We start from the raw sequence: 25,239 nt of genomic DNA on the forward strand, positions 1-25,239 counted from the left end.
TTATAAAAAGGGTGATAAAGTTCTGGAATGGCTGCCTGGGGAGGTGGTGCAGTCACCGTCCCTGGGTGTGTTTAACAAAGCCTGGATGTGGCACTGGGTGCCAGGGTTCAGTTGAGGTGTTGGGGCTGGGCTGGACTCGATGATCTTGGAAGTCTCTTCCAACCCAGTGATTCTGTGAATTCTGTGATTCTGTGATCCTGTGAATTCTGTGATACTGTTAATTCTGTAAATTCTGTGATTTTGTGATTCTGTGAATTCTGTGAATTTTGTGACTCTGTGACTCTCTGATTCTGTGATTCTGTGAATTCTGTGGCAGCCTTCTCTCTGCTGCTGCTCTGCACCACGGTCACACAGAGGCCACCAGCTCCTTTTGGCACCTGGGCCAAGCCGGGATCGTGACAGACCAAAAATAGTCCCTCCCCTGTCAGGCGAGGCGGGGAGACACCCTGTGATCAAAGATGGGGAAGCACGAGGAACGAAAGCACTGCCCAGTAGTCGCAGCAGAGCAGCTGCCTGACACTTGTGGAGCTTCCTAGAGCCCGGAGAAAGGATGTGAAGGAGGAGAAGGAGGAGGAGGAGGATGATATGGAGGGCTCAGCAGATGTTTCATTGGAGCTGCTCCCATGCGTGAGAGAACGCACGGAGCCGCTCGACGGAAAATGTGCATCCAGAAGTGGACATGGCACTGGAGATGAGATAATTATTAAGGCATTTCTATTCTGGAGCTTTTCTGTGTGGAGTTTTACACGATAATAAACGTTAGCGGTGCCTTTCTACACGCACACACGTTCCCTGGCTCATGGTCACTGATATGTCCCCAAGTCTGTCCCTTTGGCCACAAATAGCTCATTGCCCTATTTGAAAGGTTCCTGGTGGAGTGCAGCCAGGTTTGCCCGGCTATATTTACCTAAGCTGGCAAATTGGGCCGCGTCCCTCCGAGCTCTGCTGCTATATATAAAGGGGAACGATGCAAAACAAACCAGCAAACACCCGACCAATTCTAAAACAAAACGTGTTCTGCACTGCCTGACCGTGCTGAGTCTCAGAGCTGTGCCCAGGTTTCCTGGCGATGGTCAGGAAATACTGGGAATACTGGGAATTCACTGGCAACAAGTAGTCAGGTTATAACCCCGCTGTTTTTGGGGTGACACTTCGGGACGGGTGGGGGTCCCGTCCCGGGTGGTGCAGAACGGCCCCCGAGGGGCTGCTGGAGCCGAGGGCAGGCGGCGGGGGCTGAGCGCGGCGCGTCCTCGCCGCCGCTGTCGCCGGGGTCACCGCGGATGCTCCGGTGACCGCTCGGCGCCCGCCGCGGCTCCGGGCGCCGCCGCCAGGTGGCGGCCGAGGGACCGGGATCGGGATCGGGATCGGGATCGGGATCGGGATCGGGATCGGGATCGGGATCGAGACCGGGATCGGGATCGGGATCGGGATGGGGATCGGGATCGGGATCGGGATCGGGATCGGGATGGGGATCGGGATCGGGATCGGGATGGGGATGGGGATGGGGATGGGGATCGGGATGGGGATGGGGATCGGGATGGGGATGGGGATCGGGAGCGGGATGGGGATCGGGATGGGGATGGGGATGGGGATCGGGATCGGGATCGGGATCGGGATCGGGATGGGGATGGGGATGGGGATGGGGATCGGGATTGGGACCAGGACCGGGAACGGGATCAGGACCGGGACCGGGACCGGGATCGGGATCGGGACCGGGTCGGGATCGGGACCGGGTCGGGATCGGGATCAGGATCAGCACCGGGATGGGGATGTGGATGGGGATGGGGATCACGATCAGCACCAGTATCGGGATGGGAATGGGGATGGGGATTGGGATGGGGATCAGGATCAACACCGGCATAGGGATCGGGATTGGGATTGGGATCAGATTAATCAGGACTGGGATCAGCACAGGGATCGGGATTGATATAGGGATCAACACTGGGATCGGGACCAGGACCAGGATTGGGATCAGGATCAGCACCGGGATCGGGATCAGGATCAGATTGATCAGGACTGGGATCAGCACAGGGATCGGGATCAGGATCAGGATCAGGATTGGGATCGGCACCGGGATCAGGATCAGGATCTGGATCGGGATCAGGATCGGGACCGGGATCGGATTGATCGGGACTGAGATCAGCACAGGGATAGGGATCAGGATTGGGATCGGGATCAGGACTGGGATCAGAACAAGGTTCGGAATCGGCACTGGGATTGGGATCAGCACCGGGATCAGGACCAGGATCAGGATTGGGATCAGCACAGAGATTGGGATCAGGATCAGGACTGGGATTGGGATCAGGATCAGCACCGGGATAGAGATTGGGATGAGCACAGAGATCAGGATTGGAATCAGGATTGGATTGATTGGGATTGGGACCAGGATCAGACTGACTGGGATCTGATTGATCAGGATCAGGATAGGGATTGGGATCGGGATCAGGACAGGGATGGGGACTGGGATCAGGATCGGGATAGAGATTGGGATCCAGAATGAGACTGAAATATGGACTGGGATTAGGATTGGCACCGGGATCGGGATGGTATTTGGGATTGGAATTGGGATTGGTCCAGACTCTAAAAGGGGAATGGCAAAAAATAGGGAGAGTTGCTTGTAACATAGGAAGACAGCAACGGGAAAAGGGGTAAAGGTTTAAAACTGAAAGAGGGAGATTTAGATGAGATATCTGGGAGAATCTCCCCCACGAGCTGCAGCTGCCCCACCCCTGGAAGTGTCCAAGGCCAGGTTGGAGCAGCCTGGTCTGTGGACAGTGTCCCTGCCCATGGCAGGGGTGGCACTGGATGAGCTTTGAGCTCCCTTCCATCCCAAACCATTCCATGATTCCATGACACACCTGGGGGGAAAATTCTCGTGCATTTTTGACAGCCCAAGGTAACTTTACGTTACTTGGCTTGAAGAAAACATTGAGAGGTGTCGACATCAGGGCTCCAAACCCTCCTGGCTTCCCAGGGAGTAGCACGAGCGCAAAGCAGAACTGCCCAACCCCACACTGCCTTTGCCTGGGGTTCATCCCCAGCAGCTCCTCAGCCACCAGGACTGACCTCACAAAAACCTGGAGATCCTGGGAGCAGCCCCAACACTGGGATTTTGAAGCCCCATGAAAATGATGCCTTGAGAAGGCTGACCTGGAGCAGAGGCTGGACAGAGCTACAGAATAAAGCAGGGATTCATTAAAAGGATCTCCTCCATGGATCCACCTTGGGCAGCACAAGAGCCCAGCCAGGGCTGCACCCAAGATGAACCAAAATGGTCCCAAAATGCACGAGCGCTCCCGGGGGCTCTCACTTTTACAAGTTCTGCTCCACTGGCACATTGGAGTTCATTGTCCCATTCCAGCTCCAGCCCATGCAGTCCCATCCTGCTTGTTTCTCCCTCTCCAGCCCACCTTGTTTGTGCTCTTGGGCCTGAGATTTGGATCATTTGTCCTTGGTGCCCAGCTGGAGAAGGAATTGTTTTGTCTCCCTGCTCTGTGCAGAGAGCTCAGCATCCCCTCATATGAAGCCCAGACCCACACACTAAAGCAGCCCAGAATGTGAAAAATAGAAAAGCTGAAACCTGAGGCATCAAAAACACTGATCCTGATCCACAGTTTTCAGCCCAAATGAAAACTTTCAACTTCTTGCTTCAGCCTGGCTCTGTCACTCTTCCCCTTGTCTGCCTGGAAGTGACTCTGTTGTCAGATGCTTCTTCCTTTTCCCTGCTTTGGGGCCCTCCTGCCCACCACAGCCCCAACTCCTTCTGTTTGCAGGTTCCCAGCTCCAACTAGCAAAGGTGTAAGAGACAAAAAAAGCTTACAAGCATTTTTTTTTCCCCTCCTACACAACATTTCTGATGCCCTGAAAGGTACCTGCTATTTCCTGAAGTAAGCTCAGACCTCCTGCACAGCATGTCAGAAACAAGGGATAAACAAGGGGATAATATCCTGTCCCACATCTGAAACCCAACTTCACAAAAAATATGCACTAAATGACACATGATAACGGGGAAGGAGATGCCAGCTGCCCTAATGAATGGTGGTGAGGAAGGCTGGAAAAATAAATGATATAATAATATCTTATTATACCCCCTTTGACATAAATGAATCTTGACCCGGAACAATGGTGCTGCTTTCCAAGGGAAAATAACCAGGGTGAAGTTTTAATCATGAGTCAGGAGGCCAGTGCAGGGTGGTTTGTTAGAATTTTGCTTCAGCTGGTAAATTTTGTGGAAAATAGGGGATGGGGTGAGCAACTTTCACACAGAAATTCCAATTCCTGCCTCTTAGTGGTGGCTGGAAGGAGCTGCTGAACCTCAGCTTCAGGAATTGGCTTTTGGAAGCCCCAAGGAGATGTTCAAGGCCCTGGAAGAGCAGGAAAGTCCTGTTGTTTCACCACAGAACTGTCCAAAACATATCCAGGTTCTTCCCTTTGGGCTGGTGGGAACTTTCCTCCGATAATTGGGAATGACTGGAGGCTCAGATCTGTGTTCCTGCTGGGGGATGCACATGTTGTTACTTTGGTTGGGTTTCTGGGAGTCTTGTTTGCTTTTTTATTGCTCAGCCCTACAATGGGGATGGAAAAAAATCCCTGGGAAATCCTCATTGAGAAAGAGCAGATGGGGGAGGAAGAGACTCCCTCTCATTTATCCTATTTATTTATCCTGTTTTTCCATTGTCCAGTGTCCTGCAGGAGCCTTTCCTAGGGAGGAAGGATGATGAATTGCCTCTACCAGAACACAGGGCTCACCTAAATATAAACCTGGAGAGGAGAAGGCTCCAGGGAAACCTCAGAGCCCCTCCAGGGCCTAAAGGGGGTCCAGAAGAGCTGGAGAGGGACTGGGGACAAGGGATGGAGAGACAGGACACAGGGAATGGCTTTAAACTGCCAGAGGGCAGGGATGGATGAGGAATTAGGAAGAAATTATTCCCTGTGAAGGCAGTGAGGTCCTGGCACAGGTTGCCCAGAGAAACTGGATACGGAAGATTAAAACTTGTAGCTGAAGAGAAGAAAAGCACAACATGCTCTCACAAGGTGTGTGGCAGAGGAATGTTCTTTATTTTGATGTCTTTATTCATTGAAAAAAAAAAAAAGAAGAAGAACTGCATGCTTTGCTATTCATCATTATTACACATAGTGTTTGTACTGGGATAAATGAAATTAAAGTAACAAACAGGAAAAAAAGCCAGGCTGTTTGAGAGCAATGGTTCCTCAGCATCCTGTCTCCAGCACGGGCTTGGATAAAAGTAGAAGAAAATATAAAGTGGCTTTTTATGAATTAACATGCCCGGGAGAGAAGTTTCTTCCTGACCCTCATCAGCTGACCCAGGTACACCTTACCAGCCATACTCATGTATTTGTATTTATTATTTGTATCTCTCTGCGCCAAAACCCACAGCACAAATCCCTAAATCAGACACCTGGTGCTTTCACTTCCAGCAAAGCCATTCCAAAGGAAGATTTTTTTTCCAGAGGCTCACAGGGAAGAGAACTGGGGGAGGGAAAGGCAGCTGAGCCCCCCAGATCACAGGCACCCAGCACCTGGAATTGGCACCTTGGGAAGGAATGTGGGGGTTTTGGTCACTTATCTCAGGAACATCTCACCTCTCTGAGTCCCTTTACACCGTGGGTGAGCTCTTGCAGAGGCAGCAGTGCTGCTGTGTCCACGTGGGACATCCCCTGTGGGTGGAAATCATGGGATCACAGAGCAAAAGGCTTGGGAAGTTCCAGGCTGGCCTTTGTGTCTCACCCCTGACTCTGCTTCCTCCTCCACCAGGTTTCCCAGAGCCACCACAGAGGTTACAAACCCTCACCTCTGTCTCACTCACCCTCGTTAAGTGTTTCCTAATTACTTTCCCTCCCTTTCCCCCCAGTTTAATCCCATCTTTTCCTGTCCCATCCTCTCCCAGCCCCAGATTTCACCCGCTCCAAAAGCAATTTCTGTGTCTGAGAGCTCTTTGCCTCCCAACCCTTTTTAGGACTGACACACCATGAGCCATTTCCCTCCTTCCTCACTGAGAGCTTTTCCACACATCCCAATTGCTCCTCATCTTTCCCAAAATGGGGTGCCCAGCATTAAATAAAAGCATCCCAGGCAGGATCTGAGGGGAGTGGAAGGGTTAATTCCCATGTCTGGAAGGTGATATTCTATTTTATTCAATCCCAGTGGTGCTTTTTCCAACACCACAGAAGTACTGAGACCCTTCCACATTTTCCTACATTTTCCTACATTCCTTTCCATTTTTTCTAGACTATTTCCCCCATGTCTGCCAGTGTTTAAATCCAGGATACAAGAAGATGGTTTTTACTGCACTTATAAGTGGTTGCTGCTGATGAATCAGCACATAAAATAGGTTAATTAATGAGTTTTGGAATAACTAACATCCCTCAGGCTTCAGTTTTACCTGCAGGGATCATGTTTATCCAGAGACAAGTGCTAGCAAAAGAGAAATACATTAAAATAATCCAGCAATCCTACTACATGGAGTAAATTGCAGGGAAAAAAAAAACCAAAAACACTTAGCAGGCTATTTTTTCTTCATTAAACGTGATGAGCTCATAAAAACCCAATTAATTAGTCAGAATGATGTGAATGACTCGTCAGACCTAATTTTAGCAGCCTAAAGTTAGCCAGCATTTCTACAGCAGTCGTTTCATCTCCTTTGGCAATAAATGGAGAGGGATGAACATGTCCAGGAAAAACTCATCCTGCTGCCCTCAGCTCCCCAAAAACCTGCGGAAGGTGGAGTGAACTCTGCTGCAGAGACAGAAGAGCTCCAGTAACCACAGAGAGCAGGCAAACACTGAATTTCCCTGCTGCTAAGGGCAGGTGAGATCAACCCCACAAACTCCAATATGATAATTTTACGTTTGCAGGATAATTAAACACAATGCAAACGAACTGCAATCATCAGGGGCAAAAGCACGATGAGGCATTGCTCACTAGATAATTACAGAGATGTGCAGAGCAGGAACTTCCACGTCACAGGCACCCTCAGAATGTTTTCCTTTTTTCCCCATTTTGAGCCGACAGAGGAGTTGTTGGATTTCTCCATGAAGGATCATTTTTACACAGCCATCTGAGACAAGCACTTTTCATTTTGACAAAATCACCCTGTTTGTTCTCCAGGTAGATCTTTGTCTTTGCAAGGAAGTGCAACATGCTAAAAAGAAAAGTGAAATGAAATGAAAGAGGATTTGATATAAAATATTGCACAGCTCACTCCAGACACGATCTTCTCCTCAAGGCTCAACCTGATTTTGCTGATTTAAAACTGGAGGTCTTGTTCTGATTTTTTTTTATTTTTGACCTCCTGCATCCCTCCAGCTGCTGAGGGAGCGACACCTCAGGGAACGGCTCATGATTAGGGAATGAAAGCTCTCCAGGATCCCAATGTGGATCCCATAGGACTGGGCAGGGTGTGAACACGTGTCCAAAGCCACCCAGGATCACTGAGGTCACTTATTCCCTTGTCTCACAAAGAACAGCCCCGTAGATTCCGCAGAGGAGCTCTGGGATGAGGCTGCACCTGAGGAATCATTTGTTGGGATAATGGAGCTCCAGAGCCTCCTGGAGGGACTGGGAATGGGCTTTCCAAACCAACGAGGCAGCTTTGAAACCCCTACCCAGAGGGCCCAGGGCATGGTTTGTGTGCCCTGCCGAGGTCATTCTGTGTCTCTAGGCACAGCCAACCCTGGTCCCTACAGGGGAAGAAAGTTCACACAGGGCTTGCTCAGGGGGCTCTCTGGGCATCCCAAGTGGAAGCTGCTCCCTTGTGCCCACAGCGGCCAGTGCAGAGCTGTCCCTGGCAGCCCAGCAGGGTGTGACAGTGCGTGACAGTGTGTGACAGTGTGGGCACGCTGTCAGCGAGGTCTGGGACATAAATACTGCTGCACACGAGTTCATTGTTTGCAATCGAGGAGCTATGTGGGGACAATTTGTGGGGAAGGGTTTCAAGGGCAGGAAAGGTCAGATTTGGGACTCTATGGAGAGCCTGCTTAAGGTCACAGCTGCTTTCCTGTAGGAAACCTCTCCAGGAGGCTGGCTGGAAGTTGTCACTGGCACTTCAGGATCCTCACAACTGGTGATGAGGGCAATGGCGCTGAGGGGCTTTTGGTTGTACTTGATTTCCAGGGCTGACTTCTCTTGCTTGTCCTGTGTCTTCTCAGCACGGTTCCACTCCTGCTCCTTCTGCTCCAGCTGCATGGCGCTGCAGTGAGGGGCGTACACCTCCGTGGTCTCCTCAAACTGCAAGCAGTCCACCTTGTAGTACTTCTTCTTGACGTGCAGCACATCGTTGAACCTGTGGCCCCACAGGATCTCTCTGGGGACGTAGGAGCTGCGCGACTGGTGGGAGGTCCCCGTGGAGTCACCCGTGTAGACAAACGTCACCAAGATCTCAAAGTTGTCCTTGGCCAGAGCTTTGCGGTCCAGGCCGTACAAGGGGCTGTCGCTGTCGATCTCGTGGACGACAGTGACTGGTGTGACCAGTATGATCTGGTCATTGAGCAGCTTTAGGTCGCGGTACTCCATGGTCATCCTCCCCTCCTTGTCCTCCCTGTAGCGCAGCAGCTGCGCGCGCACCGAGCCCTCCACCATGTGGTTGGGCCGGAAGTCCCCGATGCGCCACATCAGGCAGAATTTGTCATCCCTCAGCCCAACCACGGCGTAGTAGCTGAAACGGATGGTCTGGGCCCTCTTGCGGGCCGTGGCCATCTTGGCCAAGGCCGCTCCGATGATGAAGGTGTCGATGATGCAGCTCAGCACCGACTGCAGGATCACCATGAGGATGGCGAGCGAGCACTCCTCGGTCACGCAGCGGTACCCGTACCCGATGGTGGTCTGGGTCTCCAGGGAGAAGAGGAAGGCTCCTGTGAAGCTGTGCACGTTTGCCACACAGGGGGTGACCTCCTCGTCACTGAACAGGTCCCCGTGCTGGATGGCAATCAGCCAGAACACCAGGCCGAAGAACAGCCACGAGAGCACGTAGGACAGGGAGAAAATCACAAACATGTGGCGCCACTTGATGTCCACCAGGGTGGTGAAAATGTCCACCACGTAGCTCTCCCACTCCCCAAAGATGTGCTTGAAGTAGACATTGCAGCTGCCATCCTTGTGGAGAAATCTCTTCTGCAGCCTTTTCACCTCCTTTTCTGGGCTCTCCCGACAGGTGCTGCGGTAACTGACTTTGTTTCCCTGGATATTTACAGGCCTGTAGCAGCCACTTTGGTCATTCACCTTCCTCATCTCTGCTTCAGCTTACAGAAGGTCCCAGGAGTTGTTTTCCTTGTTCATTGGAAATCTGTGAAATAAAGGAGAAAGTCTGTTTTTATTTCGATTTCCAAATCTGATCCCATTTACTCCGTGGCCATCATGGGTAATTTTTGAAAGGGTACAGCCTGTGACATCCACTTCACAACTTTGCTCAAAGCCAGGCCTAGAAATATGAGACAGCCACAAACTCAACCAGTTAGAAATGTCCTTATCAACCCTAAAATTTGGTCTGTAAATGAAAAGAGAAATCAGATCCTTTGTGGTGACCCTGTTGTGAGTAACTCCTTTAATGATCCCATGAAGCAACATTAAAACAGGATGAGCTCCCTGAGAAGTCACAAATGGCACAAACTACTTAAATTTGGCCAAATATCAGAGGTAATTAATTGGTTTTTGCAATTTTCCTTGTTTTCCTCCATTAGGGAAAAAAAAGGGAAAAACCCCTTATTTAGAGGTAAAAGTTCAGTCACATGGGCAGGGAAATTCAGTGCTGGTGTGTTTTAACCAAAAAATGCATCAAACACATTATTTATGTTCCAGCATTGCCCAGAAAAACCTGCTCTTGTGAAGTGAACTTGACTCAGCTGGTGCTACAGAGACATGTTTGTTCAATTTGGAGAAAATTATTTACATTTCAAATGGAAAAAAGAAAGCCCTCTGAGGTCCTGGAAAGCCTCTGAAATCCTTCCCTAAAGCAAACAAAAAAATATCCGGCTGCCACAAATATTTAAATCTTGATTAATGAGTTTGAAACCAACAGGGAGGGTGCTAATGGAAGTTGTGGGTGACACAAATTTAGGAAGTGATGTGGATTAGGAGATTCCTCTGTCAGAGCAGAGAAGAACTGAGCAGTGCCACTCCTGGGCCACATTTAGTGACCAAGAACAAGAATTACGTTAGAAATTGAGACCTCATCACCTGGAATCCAATAAAAAACACGTCATTTAAAAAGGCAAATCCTTTTCCTGCAGGTCTCCAGCTCATTTCATGATATCCCAACCATTAACACACAAACCAGTCAGAAGTGATGGGGACACGGCAGAAAAATTCCAATTTTTTGCTAATTTCATGCTTCTAACTGATATTCCTAAAGGGAAAAAAAAAAGCAAACTCATATTTTTGTGGGAAACCTGTCATTATTCTTCCACAAACTGCAAGTTTTTGATGGAAAAATGGCAAGCTCTTTTCCCATCTTTAAGCTGGTTTCAGAGTTCAGATGTAGGTTTTCAGTGGATCCAAGAAATCCATGGAAAATGAATTTTAAAAAAGCAAATTTCAGAAAAACCAACTTTCCTAGGGGAATGTTTTTCCTCAGGTCTTCACTCCCTTTGCCTGAGCAGAAATGACTGCACACACTTCCAGGCAGAGGAGAGTCAGGCCCACGGAGTGTGAAATATATTGGATGGACTGGATTAACAGCCCAAGAACTCTCCCTCATCCAAGGAACAATGACAAGCATGCAGAGACATTCATCCAAAAACACTTAAAAGCCAAACATAGTTTCCATTTCTTTTTTTTTCTCTTTTTTTTCCCCCTTTTTTTTTTTCCAGTCCAGAAATGAATGTGACATATGGTGTCGTAGCCTCAGAATGTGGCCTTCATTAAAAAACACAACATTAATGTTTCCAAAAATACTTCTTGGAATAGGGTCTTTGGAAACATTCATATGACTTGCTTTACTCAGAGTTTTAAACAAACAGTGCAGCCTGGTCTATTGAAGACTCTTGACCCAACATTTTCGAAGTTGTATTTAACAACAAACAAAAACTGGAAACTGTTGAGGGTTGGTTTTTTGGTGGTTTATTTTTAAGGACGTCATAATGTGAGGTGTGAAAATGAAGCAAACTGTAATCAGGAGCCAATATGATGTTAAATAAAAACATTTGTAGGGTTTTGTGTTGAGGGACAGCTCTGACCTCTCTTCTCTGACAGGGACGGGAACCAGGGAATGCTGGAGCTGTGCCAGGAGAGGGTCAGGTTGGATTTTAAAAGGTTCATCCCCCAGAGGCTGCTGGGCACTGCCCAGGCTCCCTAGGGAATGGACACGGCCCCGAGGCTGCCGGAGCTCCAGGAGCCTTTGGATACCACTCCCAGGGATGCCCAGGGTGGGATTTTGGGGTGTCAGGGCCAGGAGCTGGATTGGATGATCCTTCATCCCTCCCAGCTCAATATCCCAGGATTCTACTGCTTTTCTTATTGACTGCTTCAAACCAGAGTTCCTTGAAAATACTCCCAAAGATCCCAGGACTCTAAAAGGGACTCAACTTCATGAATCAAAGGCTCCTGAAAGGATTCCACTCTCTGCTGTCACCATCAGAAAATCCTTCACATTTCCAAAATCGTGTTTCGCTGGCAGCACCTTTGGATTTTGGTGGGGAGAACCTTGGATGGTGACACACAGAGCAACGGGGTAAAGGCCACTCTGATTTTCTGGTCATCTGCCACAACCAGGAGACAACTTTGACATGGAGGTGACTTGTTTTGGGAACTCTGACTCTACACAGGGTTTCTCCTAGGCATGAGCTGTATTTATAGAAATACTCCCATGGATATCTGGTATGAGTTTTGACTGGTACAGGAAGCCATGGACCAGGCTGGGATTTCCCAAAACAATCCAAAGTAAGTCTGCAATAAGAAAAGGGATGTGATGCAGAGCTCCCTAAACCAAAACCAAAAATCCAGCCCTGGAGCTGGATGCAGCAAAAAAGAACCAGTGCAGAGCAGGGCTACCAGACAAGGATTGCTCCCAGGACCTGAGCTAAGCTTTCTTGGTTTTGTTAAAACTTGGATTTCTCAGAGGCTTTTGGCATTGCATAGTGGGGACTGCCCCAGGTGGCCTAAATTACACAGTGGACACTGCCCCAGGTGAGCTAAAACCCCAAACTGCACAGTGGGACACTGCCCCAGGTGAGCTAAAACCCCAAACTGCACAGTGGACACTGCCCCAGGTGAGCTAAAACCCCAAACTGCACAGTGGACACTGTCCCAGGTGAGCTAAAACCCCAGACTGCACAGTGGACACTGCCCCAGGTGAGCTAAAACCCCAAACTGCACAGTGGACAGTGCCCCAGGTGAGCTAAAACCCCAGACTGCACAGTGGACACTGCCCCAGGTGAGCTAAAACCCCAAACTGCACAGTGGGCACTGCCCCAGGTGAGCTAAAACCCCAAACTGCACAGTGGACAGTGCCCCAGGTGAGCTAAAACCCCAGACTGCACAGTGGGCACTGCCCCAGGTGAGCTAAAACCCCAAACTGCACAGTGGACAGTGCCCCAGGTGGTCCAAAACCCCAAATTACACAATGGACACTGCCCCAGGCCACCTAAAGCCCCAATTAAACAGTGCAGACTGCCCAAGGTGACCTAAAATATCTGGAAAGAACCTCCTCAGCCCCTCCAAAGCATCAAAAAAATGTTGCCCAGTATTTTGAGTGTGCTTAAACATAATCCAAACCTGCACTTTACAAGACCACCTCTTCAAGTCTCTCGAGTGGAATAATAATAATAATAATTAATAATCATACATCATAATTCATAACTCTCTGACACTGCTGTTGCTCGGAACATTCAGGTCCAGCCCGACCCTTCGGTGTTCCTGGGTTATGTAAATCGGTTTTAGGATATGTCCCTCGTTCCTGGGGACACCATGGAGCAGACACATGATTTCCCTGTTCCAGACAAGCACAGGGAGTTTGGGAACCCAGCTATTTCTCCCTCTCTCTGCTGAGGCACTCTGACTTCTGCAGAACACTCAGGAGAACCTGATTATTACCAAATTATTACCAAGGACCACAGAGTCCCAACCAGACTGATGTCCTTCAACGTCAGAGTAATTTCAAAAACCTGATTTTCCAAACTGGAAATATTTGACACATCCCTCAAAAAGCCCCACGATTCCAGGAGAGGTCCTGTTACCTGGTAAAGATTAACAAAGGGGATGGGGGAGGATTTAGAAACATTCTCTACTCACTAAAGCTCAGGGATCTGTTGTTGCAAATGACTCTCAGATGTTGCCAGGAAGCGTTTTCACCTTCCTCTAACACTGACACATAAACCCTCCCCCTTTTCTGTCTTGCTTTTACTTTCTGTGGGTTTTTTCCTGGATTTCTGGGCATGTTTGTGCACATCATAAGCCTCCCCTCGCATTGCAGCACAGCTGAAGTTTTTTTGCTCTCTGTTCTTATAAATGTATTTCCTCTTTCAAATGAACGTTTGTCAGATATAAAAATAAAGCAACTAAGCCAGGCAGGGTGGTAGGAAGGCAGAAACAGAGAAATCTCAAAAGATTTATTTAGGGTAAATGGCAGAGAGCTGTTCTAAAGAATAAATGTATCAGAGTTCTGAAACCAGAATAATTCTTAATTACCTAAGCCAAGGCCAGGATTTTACTGTGCTGGATCCTGAAATGCTCAGGGAGATACAGAACTGCTCCAGACAGCTGCGTTCAGGGGCCTCCACACTGAACACCCAAACTGGTATTCTTTAAAACATTCACCCCAATCAGATATGGGGGGAAATTCCTGTATTTCAAAGGTCATAAAGGAGCGCAGTGGCAGAAGCAGTAACAAACCCAGCACCTACTTTTACCCATTGAAGAGCTGCCACAAAGCAAACACCAGCAGGAGCAGATTTTATCACATTTCTATTTTCATGTAGTTTCTCTTGAGCAGAGCAGCTGTGCCAGAACAACTCCAGCTCCTGATTGTCAGCTCGCTCAGAACAGTCACTTCAAAGCCTCGAGCATCAAGCTGAGCCTTTCAAAGACTTTCACTGGATGTAATTGTCAATTTAATCCCGATATTTGGAGTTCAGGGCTCAGTGTTTTGTGAGGATAATCCCTCTTGCACCGTAACCTAATACCTAACAAATTGCTGCTACACCCCTTTTATGACTCCCTTTTCCCATTGTGTAAACAATAGGGGTGAATTTTTGTTCGGTGACAACTTCACTCAACAGCCTGTTTGTAAAACATTAAGCAAAACAATGTGAAGATCTGGCTTCCAGGATAATTCTGTTCTGAGATCAAATCAAAAAGAAAACAGCCCCAAACCTCCAAATTAAATTGGGTCTCTCTTAAATTGGTAATAATCACTCTCCCCCCCCCACACTCAGAAGTGGTGTCTCTTCTCACCAGTGTTGCTTTAGCAATCACCTCAGTTTTCTGCTTCATTTTGGAAATGATCTGAAAGGTTTCCAGTTTTAGTCATTGTTGTGTAACCCTGGAAGGGTTTCAGCTCCGACCAGAAATGTGACAAGTCAGAACCTTCAGGGCTGCTTTGGGATTGGCTCAAAGACTTGTTCCTTAAAAAAATCCACCACCCACAAAACCTAAATAAATCTATTGCAGGACAGCATTAAGGCTCTTCCTTCTTTCCTTCCTTCCTTCCTTCCTCGCTCTCTTTTTGTTGCAAAGAGATTTCTCCTGGTACTCACAGCCGATCTTTCTGCTTCTGATCTGTCCTTCCACTGTCCCAGGTGGCTCCAAGTCCAGCCTAGCCTTGGACATTCCAGGGATCCAGGGGCAGCCCCAGCTTCCCTGGGCACCCTGTGCCAGGGCCTGCCCGCCCCACACCAGGAATTCCTTCCCAATATCCCATCTAACCCTGATCTTGGTCAGTTTAAGCCAACTGATTATCCATGAATATTCCAATATTCCTGTGCCACTTATCCAGGGACATTCCAACATCCCTGTGTCCCTTATCCAGGAATATTCCAGTATTCCTGTGCACTTTATCCAGGGATAGTCCAATATTTCTGTGCTCCTTATCCATGAATATTCCAACATTCCAGTTCTCCTTATCCAGGGATATTCCAACATTCCTGTGCTCCTTATCCATGAATATTCCAATATTCTTGTGTCCCTTTTCCAGGAATATTCCAATATTCCTGTGCCCCTTATCCAGGGATATTCCAACATTCCTGTGTCCCTTATTCAGGGATATTCCAAAATATCCTAGCCAACATATTTAACGTTTGTCCACTCAGATCCCCACAGCCACTGAAGGGCAGCTCTACAAGAGGAAAGGGAATACAAAATCCCCTGAATTGGGATTGACATGGGGGAGCAGGGCTGTAGGAGAGGGGTTCCCATAGCAGAGCACGACCAGGAGCACTCCAGTTGTGCCCTTACAGATGGAGCACAACCCTACATCCACAGTAAGACCTTGGATGCCACCAGAGTGAAGCTTCTAAAAAGCTCAAATTTCCCTTGAAAGCAGAAATTTTGTTGCTCAGCTGAGCCAAGTGAGTGCTGCAGGTCACCAAGGGCTCCACACAGCTCTGCAGACATCACCTTGCAGCTGACACCTGTCCCCTCCAGCATTTTTTGTACAAAACCCTTTCAGCAGCAGAAGAAATTATTGCAAGAACAAAAAATGAAATAATAATAATAATAATAATAATAATAATAATAATAATAATAATAATTATTATTATTATTATTATTATTATTATTATTTATTTATTTATTTATTTCTATTTTAATATAAAAATAAAATAAACACTGGATGTCTTTAAGGTCCCTTCCAACCCAAACCATTCTGATTCTAATAAACCAAACCCAGAGCAAAATATTATTTATTGCTTAGACTCCTTATTCAATGCCTCCATACAGACAGAGACCTAAAGTGTGAATATCAAAGTGTTTATTGAGCATTTTAAAGACCAGACGTAGACACCAAAGAGCAGCAGAGCTTTGCAGAGATTTTTGAGTCACGCAATGGTGCCGAGATCCCCACTGGAACAGCTCACAGCAACAGATATATTGACATTTAATTCATCTAAGTGAAACCAGATCTGCTTACAACAAAACCAATAAAAAACAAAAATAAAAGTGAAGAAGTTTGGCCCCTTAAAGTCAGAAAAGACAGACTGGAAGCTGCTCCTTGGTGAAGGCTGGTTGCCTGCTTTGGAGCCACAGGACAGGTTCAAGGGGAAGCACCTCCCTGCTTCCCACTCAGAGCAATTCCCAAAATCCGTAGAAAGCTGCAAAAGTCTATTTGAATTTATTTGCACTGCATGGCTCCAGCCAGGAGCCAGCAGTGGAAACACTCAAATGCCAGGAGAAATGGAAAGTGCTGGCAACTGGAAGCTCTTGATCTGGGGCCTCGCTGCCATTCCTTGTCCCAGACACTTTGGCACTGGGGAAACCTAAAACTGAGGAAGCTCTGGGGAGTCTCTTCCTCCTCTCCTGAACCCTCAGCTGCAGCAGCTCCTGCACGGAGGGGACTGACCCAGCAGGGGCTGGGCACAGCAACCCCAGCTCAGCCTCCCCTCCTGGGCTGCCCCAGTACAGCTGAACCTGAGCTGGGACTGAACTGGGATGGCCCAGCAGGGAAACAGAGTGAGCGGGAACAGCAGAGCCAAGCCTCAGGGGTGACCCTGAGTTCGGCTGTTTTGAGAGTTTTTTGGGTTTTGGATTTTAATTTTTAATTTTAATTTTTTTAAATTTTTTAGATTTTTTTTAATTTTACTTTTTTTATTAAGAATATTTTTGATGGTTTTGTTAATTATTTTTGTACATATGTGAGTAGGTAAGGTATTGTTATAAGTATAATTATGATGATAATTAATATATATATGTTTAATTTTTTTACCAGGGTATATAAGATTTCATTTATTGAGTAGATTATTTAATTATGTTTTATTATTAATTTTGATTTTAGTTATTCTTTAAATTGTTGTATGTTTTTATTTATTTGAATTATTAGATAGGTTTATGTAATATATTTTATTAAAATGTTTACATTTATGTATTAGTAAAAGAAAATTGATCATTGTTTTGTTTTGTAGTGTTGCATATTTTATATTTTTGTAGAGTTGCATGTTTTATATTTTTGATATTGGTTAATAAATGTGAGAGAAGTAGTATAATCCCACACTGGAATGGGGCAGCTGGATCCCGCAGGGCCACTGTCATCCCCTCCTCGTGCCTGGAAATTCCTCACCCAGGTTCTGTTCCCTGGAAATTCCTCATCCAGGTTCTGTTCGCTGGAAATTCCTCACCCAGGTTCTGTTCGCTGGAAATTCCTCACCCAGGTTCTGTTCCCTGGAAATTCCTCACCCAGGTTCTGTTCCCTGGAAATTCCTCATCCAGGTCCTGTTCCCATCAGCTGAGAGCCATTTGCATTTTGACATTCAGCTGGACACAACACAGGAGTCTCCATCTGTGCTCAAGCTGCTGCAGTTTCAATTCCCAAAGCTGCTACAGCTGGGACGCCTCCTAGAGCTGGACATCATGGAATGCTTTGAGTTGGAAAGCACCTTAAAGATCATTTATTTCCAGCCTGGGCAGGGACACCTCCCATGGACCAGGGTGCTCCATCCCCATCCAGCCTGGCCTGGGCACTGCCAGGGACCCAGGGGCAGCCACGCAGAGATGGAACAGCTGGAAAAATATGTTCTATATCCCGCTTCTCCCTTTGGAAATCGGTAACCAGCCTATTCCTTAACTCAGCAGGCCTCTGGGCTTTAATGCAAATTAGCTGTGAGGCAATCAAGTACCAGTGCCAGCGCTAATTAGCATTTCCTCCTCCCCTGGCTCACGGGTGTCTGTCCTGATGCCCAGGGAAGCTTCATTGCCATCCTTCTGCAGATTCCGTCCCACCCTGCACGTCAGGGATTTCCCTCAGCTTTCAGAGCCCCAGAAAATTCCTCGAGGAACTTTTCCCCCGGCCCTCGTTGGCCAGGAGCAGGAGAACAGTTTGTTGCAGCTCTGAATAGCCATGATGTAATTAATGAATTAATGTAATCAGCAGTGGGTGAGTGGCAGGTCAGGAACAATGACAGAGTGAGATCAGAGAGTGCTGAGCACTCATTTCACAGAGCCAACACCCCCAGCTCCGTTACTGCCGTTCTGTCCCTTCCCAAAACACAGCCGGTTATTTATTAATAATCCGGGGATCAGGGGGCGGGCAGGAGCTGATATTCCAAAGGGTTCTTCCAGGGACAGCTTCCCTAACGTCAGGCAGCGAGCTCCTCTCCTTCCTGTTTGCTGCCAGCTGGGCAGAAAGGAAGGGCCAGGGGACAGCACGGCCTGGAGCCACGGCATTCCGACCTGGGTCCGCTGGCCAGGGGAATTCCAGCATCCCTGGGCCTCTTCTCCTGGGATATTCCAACATTCCTGGGCAATTTATCCCAGGATATTCCAATATTCCTGCATCCTTTATCCCAGGATATCCCTGAGCCATTTATTCAGGGATATTCCAATGTTCCTGTGCCCCTTATCCATGAATATTCCAATATTCCTGGGCCCCTTATCCTGGGATATTCCAATATTCCTGTGCAATTTATCCCAGGATATTCCAATATTCCTGTGTCCCTTATCCGGGAATATTCCAATATTCCTGTGTCTCTTATCCCAGGATATCCCTGAGCCCTTTATTCAGGGATATTTCAACATTCCTGGGCCCCTTACCCAGGGATATTCCAATATTCCTCTGCCCCTTACCCAGGAATATTCCAATATTCCTGTGCTCCTTATCCAGGGATATTCCAGTATTCCTGTGCCACTTATCCAGGCATATTGCAATATTCTTCTGCCCCTTATCCAGGGATATTCCATCATTCCTTCCAGGAATATTCCAACATTCCTGTGCTTTTTATCCAGGGATATTCCTTTGCCCCTTATCCAGGAATATTCCAATATTCCTGTGCCACTTATCTATGAATATTCCAATATTCCTGTGGCCCTTATGCAGAGATACTTCAACATTCCTGTGCTCCTTATCCAGGGATATTCCAAAATTCCTGTGCCCTTTATTCAGGTCTGTAGATATGAACAATGTATATGCCTAGAAGTTGCCTTTAATAAAAAAAATTAAATATAGGGGCTGTTTTACGTTGGATTTTTCCTCCCTGTGACTTGCACAGAGGCTGATTTGTGCCCCTCAGGGCCCGGACAGGAGCTCTGAGGTTGCCCGTTGTGTGGAAGGTTTTCCCCCAGCACTCAGGAGCTCCTGGATGGGAATCCAGCCCATTCCGAGCTGTTTGCCACCAGGCTGCTCAGCCAGCCGTGTTTTTCCTGTTTTACTTCTCCAGGCAAACAGTGTGAAGGAGGGAGCAGATCTTATCAGAGCCCATGTTAACAAAAATACATCAAATAAAAACCTGCTACATTGCAAATGTCAACACTCCACACACACACAAAAATGATATCTAAACTGCACTAGGGTTGATTTTATTGCCAAAGCAATTCCCAAAGATTGTTTTGAGAGACAGCTTTTCTGTTTGGCCTCACAGGTGCTATGGGCCTGTGAAATAAATGTCTCTCTCATTTATTCCACAATACCATTACAGGGGTGCTGTCACCAGAGACAAGAGTGTGGCTAAAGAGAATTTCACCCTCTGGTTTGAAATTTACTGCCACTGTCCCCTGATTCACTCCAGATTAGCTGGGAGCTGGATAAATGATCGGCCATCAAAATTAAATTAAATTCAAGAGTGATGTACACGGCCTCAGTGGGAGATTTATCCTGTTTTCTATCCTGTATTTTTCATGGGTCGTTTTTACTCCTGTTTTCACTGAATAAAATGGAATTACAGCATCAATCCTTCTAAATTCAAACACAAATCTGAAGGTGATTAACGAAACCCCAAATCATTCCCAAGGCCTGCCTGCCCAGCCCCAAATCACCAGCTCAGGCTGGTGGCATTCCTCTTCTGGAGCATTCCATGTGGTGCTAAGCTCCAACACCTCAGGATGAGAGGGACTTGGGGAAGTGAAGTCTTTGAAGAACACAAAGTGGTGTTTCCCACAGGAAAAAAAAAACAAAACAAACCAACAACAACAACCAAAAACACCAACAAAACCAAACCTCCCCCCAACAAAAAAAAAAAAAAAAGAAAAAAAGAAAAAGAAAACCAAAACATCACTCGGGTGTCTTAATTTGGGAGCAACTGTGAGGCTGATCACGGGAGGGAAAGAAAGTTTGGATTAAGGAGAACGAAAAAGTGACCTCAGAGGTGCAGGAATAATGCCAGGAGTGCTGGAACAAATCTGAGATCTGAGATCTGAGAGCAAAAATGGCCCCAAACATCCCTGAGGATGGGCTGATGCCTTTTTGGGACTACCTAAAAACAGAGGCCAGGCAAAGTTAAGAGAATAAAATGTAGTTATATTTGTTGAAGGGCCTTCAGGTACATTTAGGGCAGACAAAGCCCACCCAAAATGGACAAAAGGTCAGGGGTTTTCACACTTTTATAAGTTTGGTCCATTTGAACACTGGGGGTTAATCTTCCAATTACAGCTTCAGCTAATGAAGTCATTGACCCCAGTTTTGCTGCCCCCAACTCACTTTTGTTTCCATCTCTGGGGGCCTGAGGCAGTGAGGTGTCCTTGATTGCCAGGCCTGGAGAGGAATTGTTGTGTCTGCCCAAAATGGGGAAGCAGCAGCTCCCACTGGACATGGAGTTTAGAGTTACACACTGAAGAACTGCAGGATTACAAATAGATGAAAAATAGAAAAGCTGAAATCCTAAAGCATCAGAGCCTCCAGCCCATGGCAGAGCGGCAGGGATGGAGCGATGTCCCTGCTGCTGTCCTGCAGTCACCCAGGACTCTGCTCCTGGTGTCTGCAGGAGCTGCCAGGGGCTCCAGCCACGCTGTGACGTGCGTTGATAATTATGTTGATAATTATGATCTTATGCCATGGGTGTTTTTCCAATCAGGCTCGGAGATCTCTTTGTTCTGCCGTGTAAAACCCAGCCTTGAGGTCACTTCCACACCCTTGGCTGTTCATGGACCAAAAGCTCCCAGCCTATTTCCCACTGGGGAAGACAAGAAACAGGTTGTGTCATTGTCTGGCTCAATTGTTCTCCAGGACTAATTCCAAGGAGAGGAACAGCTCACCAGCTTGGGGCTTTATTGTGGTAAAAGCCTCCTATCAACAATGAAAGGATGTGCAGGGTACCAGCTGTGACCGGGAAAAAAATCTGCTTTTCATATTAAAACATGAATGGGAACCACCTCCATTGATTCAAAAGGAAAATTGGTAAAAGGTTCAAGGGCCACCTACTTAAAATTAGTATTCCAACATTCCTGTGCCCCTTATCCAGGAATATTCCAACATTCCTGTGCCCCTTATTCAGGAATATTCCAATATTCCTGTGTCCCTTATCCAGGAATATTCCAACATTCCTGTGCCCCTTATTCAGGAATATTCCAATATTCCTGTGTCCCTTATCCAGGAATATACCAATATTCCTGTGTCCCTTATCCAGGAATATTCCAATATTCCTGTGTCCCTTATCCAGGAATATTCCAACATTCCTGTGCCCCTTATTCAGGAATATTCCAACATTCCTGTGCCCCTTATCCATGAATATTTCAATATTTCTGTGCCCCTTATCCAGGAATATTCCAATATTCCTGTGCCCCTTATTCAGAAATATTCCAACATTCCTGTGCCCCTTTTCCATGAATATTTCAATATTTCTGTGCCCCTTATCCAGGAATATACCAATATTCCTGTGCCCCTTATTCAGAAATATTCCAATATTCCCATGTCCCTTATCTAGGAGTATTCCAATATTCCTGTGCCCCTTATCCAGGAATATTCCAATATTCCTGTGCCCCTTATTCAGAAATATTCCAATATTCCCATGTCACTTATCTAGGAATATTCCAATATTCCTGTGTCCCTTATCCAGGAATATTCCAACATTCCTGTGCCCCTTATTAGTGAATATTCCAACATTCCTGTGCCCCTTATCCATGAATATTTCAACATTTCTGGGCCCCTTATCCAGGAATATTCCAATTCTAAAGGCCATTTCTGATGCCACCAATACAGGTGGCTCTGGATTTCTATGTGTGACAGAGGTCTGTAGGGACATCCCAAGGGATGCCAACCTTTCTGTGTGTGTATATTAGAAGACTGAATTATTTAAATTTGAAATTTTAAATAATTTCAATTTAATAATTGAAAATTTAATTATTTAAAATCTGTTGGGTTTTGGCATCCCAATCTGCATTTCCTTAAAGCTGCAGGCAGCACATTCTCCTCTCCCAGTCCTGGGCATTGTATCCATTTAGACAGAACTCTGGGATCTTCCAGAATAAAAGGATCCTTATTGCAGGAGCTGGAAAAATGTCCAGGCAGGAGGGATGAAATATTGCCCCTCCACACTGAACAGGGAACCTTTTCTTCCCGTGCCGCTTTAGGTCTTGCTCCTGCAAGGTCTCATCTGTCAGCAGATGCAATCAGGTTTAAGAGCCTGAATTACCATCCTGGAAATCACTGGGAATTGTTTTGGCAATGTAAAACCCGGCAAGTGCGGAAGTTCTCCAGCAGATTCGGACCAGCACCCTGCAGAAAGGAGCCTGTGGTTCTCAGAACCATTCCTGGTGTCCAGGCCAGCCTCTCATTAGTGCAGGGAGCTTGGGTTTCACTCCATTCCTCCCAACCCCTGGGACACGAAGGCTCTGGCTGATTTGGAACACAAAATGATTAACGGCATTTCCCGAGTTTTTCCACTGAGCAGATTTCAGAGAGGTCTGTCACAAGCTGAAGAATTTGCAGGAATAGTGTCAATCTGATGTCACAGTGGCAATAAATCCTATTGTGCTGGATTGCATTCTACCCATTAAAACGCTGCGACCTATTGTCATCCAAGTGGAACCACATTCCACTGGCTGCTCAAAAGGTTCTGATTTCACTCCTGATTGTTGCCAGGGCAACTGCACCTCCATCCAAAACTGCCTCACCAATCACTGAACTCCATTTGAACAGACTGGAGATAAAGCAAAGCACTAATTACTTATTCCCATTGAAAAAGTCCAAATAAAACCTTTTTCTGAGGCTGAAATAACAGAAACTCGCAGGAGCTGTTGGAGGGTTACTTGGGGTTTTTTTGCATGAGACACCAATTGCCTCATTTATTTGTGGAATAACTGGTTGTGGTGACAAAATACCATGAAAATATTAATATTCTAAATCTATCCAGAGCAAGAGTTCACTGGAAATCTCACCACAGGCCGCTCCTGGAAAGAGTCCTCACTCAGTTGGGGAAAACTGAAAGGATTTTCATGAGCAGCCCAACAGCTGGTGAAGGCTTGTGAGTGGAAAATAGAAATATTTGAGTTTCCCCGTTGAGATTTCTGGTGGAAAATGGCCTGTGTTTTATGGCCTCTGCTTTTATTAAGTGAATATCATCTCCGTGGCTCAGATTTGTCCTAATCTGTCTTTGAGTGGGACAAAGCCAGGTAGGAAATTGCTCTTTCTCCCAGGATGAAATGCTGGGGATCAGCATTTCCTGGAGAGCAAAAGGGGCCACTTGGCCATCCAAAATCAGGGCTGTGAAATCAGGGGAGAGCAGGGCCAGGTGATGCAGCTTCTGCCACTCTGCACTGTTTTGGAGGGCACAAAATTTGGTGCACAAAATTTGGTGCCAATTTGAAACCAGTTTGGGAGAGAATATTTTAAAAGGAACGGGATGAAGATGTTTTGTGAAGTTGTCTCAGGAATGGAGACGCCTTTATTAAACATGGAAATTCTCCATCTGTTTTGCAGTAAAATTTTACTCTTTTATCCCGGTGAGTCCTTTCACACAGCTCTGTGAGCCCGTCTTGGTTTTCCCTTGAAGAAAGCTTGTCTGAAAAAATGTTTTTTCACCAAAATTACCTTTTTTCCCCCAGTTTGTTTGCCAGATAAACTGAAATGTCAATCCTTAAATCTCCTGTGGGAAGTGTTGACCCTCTCTTCTAGGAAGGAGAACCCCAAAATTCAGTGGTTCTTCTGATTAACCTTTCCACAGGAAATTAAGGGCTGAAACCCTCTTCCCTCTCCCAGTTCTCCACCCCACCATGTCACCACAAAGAGCAGTTGAGAAATTGAAGAAATTGAAGATTATCCCCTGGATGCACCCTCAGAACATGAATTTATCTGCTTTAAAAAGAGGAACCAATGATGGAATCATGATGGGGAAACACAAAAAATGAGCAGTTCCTTGTGAAATGCAGCACGGCCACTTCTTGAGTTCCGGCTTTGCCTCCTGCCAGGCAGGACAGACAAGTTCTCTTTTACAACTGAAGATGAAAAGATGAAGAACAAATGAAGCCCTTGCCCTGGTTTAAAAGCAGGCAGAAATGGGAGGTGGTATTTGCGTGTTGGGCTCGTTTGTGTTTATCACGTAGCGGTTTAATTGCACAATGAATTACTGGAAAGGGGTGTTCTCTTACCAAACTTTCTCACCAAAAGCTCGGGATGAGAATATTGGGCAAGAAAGGTGACTAATAACAGGAAAAGGGGCAGAGCATCAGTCTCCAGAATTTCAGGCATGCCAGGGAACACTGGGGTGAGGGAGCAGCATCCTGGTGAAAGGTTTACAGTATCTTAAAAAACCAAAGCCCCCTCTAAAACATATCCTATAAACTCAAATGAAACCCATCTAAGAGAAAACACTTTAAGATAAAAAGATGTCACAGTAGTCATTCAAGCCTCTCATTAGAGCATCTTTGTTAAATATGCTAATTTGCAAGGTCTACAAAATTATGTATGCACTCTACCATATATGTGCTTTTCTGTGTATTCCATAATAAGTTGTTGCACCATAAAAAATCCTTATCAAGTACTGAAATACTTTATCCCTTAACTGTGTCTAGATCTTAATTTCCAAACTGAGGTGAGGGAGCAGCGCTGGTGAAAGGCAGAAACTTCCTCAGTGTGGAGCGTTTTCCACCTGACCTTTCCAGGAGCTGTTCAGAACCTCTGCTGGCAGAGGGGCGGCTCAGATTTCGCCCTTTTTGTCTGGGAACTCATCCTTTGCTGAAGTTTTCCTTCTTTAGGAGACGCTCCCCGAACTAATGACCCATCCATCAGTCTCTGCAGGTACAGAAATCCTGGCGAGGACTTGGCTGGAAATTCCGACACTTCTAGCAGAGTTGTTGCTACCCTAATGGAGCCCATCTGAAATATGGATTGCCTGGGTATTACCTGAATTTAGCGAGTTTGCAGCTGGGTAACTCTG

General features: G+C 46.7%; 1 protein-coding gene across 8 annotated transcripts in view; it reads right to left on the bottom strand.

Annotated features, from left to right (window-relative positions):
* Window positions 1-6,057: 6,057 nt before the first annotated feature.
* Window positions 6,058-25,239, bottom strand: part of KCNJ16 (potassium inwardly rectifying channel subfamily J member 16) — a 37,551-nt gene continuing 18,369 nt past the window's right edge. For 3 of the 8 annotated variants that reach the window (XM_068209983.1, XM_068209982.1, XM_068209981.1), the window contains one exon: window positions 6,058-9,302. In XM_068209983.1, the coding sequence (XP_068066084.1) occupies window positions 7,970-9,247 (1,278 nt within the window). In that variant the 5' untranslated portion in view covers window positions 9,248-9,302 and the 3' untranslated portion in view covers window positions 6,058-7,969. Of the gene's footprint in view, window positions 9,324-10,404; window positions 10,779-13,243; window positions 13,321-13,854; window positions 14,111-15,077; window positions 15,285-25,239 lie in introns of those variants that run through there. The other 5 variants (XR_011005317.1, XR_011005318.1, XM_068209986.1 and 2 more) reach the window with 4 other exon arrangements.

The sequence above is a fragment of the Anomalospiza imberbis genome, chromosome 19 (genome assembly GCF_031753505.1).
Source record: "Anomalospiza imberbis isolate Cuckoo-Finch-1a 21T00152 chromosome 19, ASM3175350v1, whole genome shotgun sequence".
Lineage (NCBI taxonomy): Eukaryota > Metazoa > Chordata > Aves > Passeriformes > Viduidae > Anomalospiza > Anomalospiza imberbis.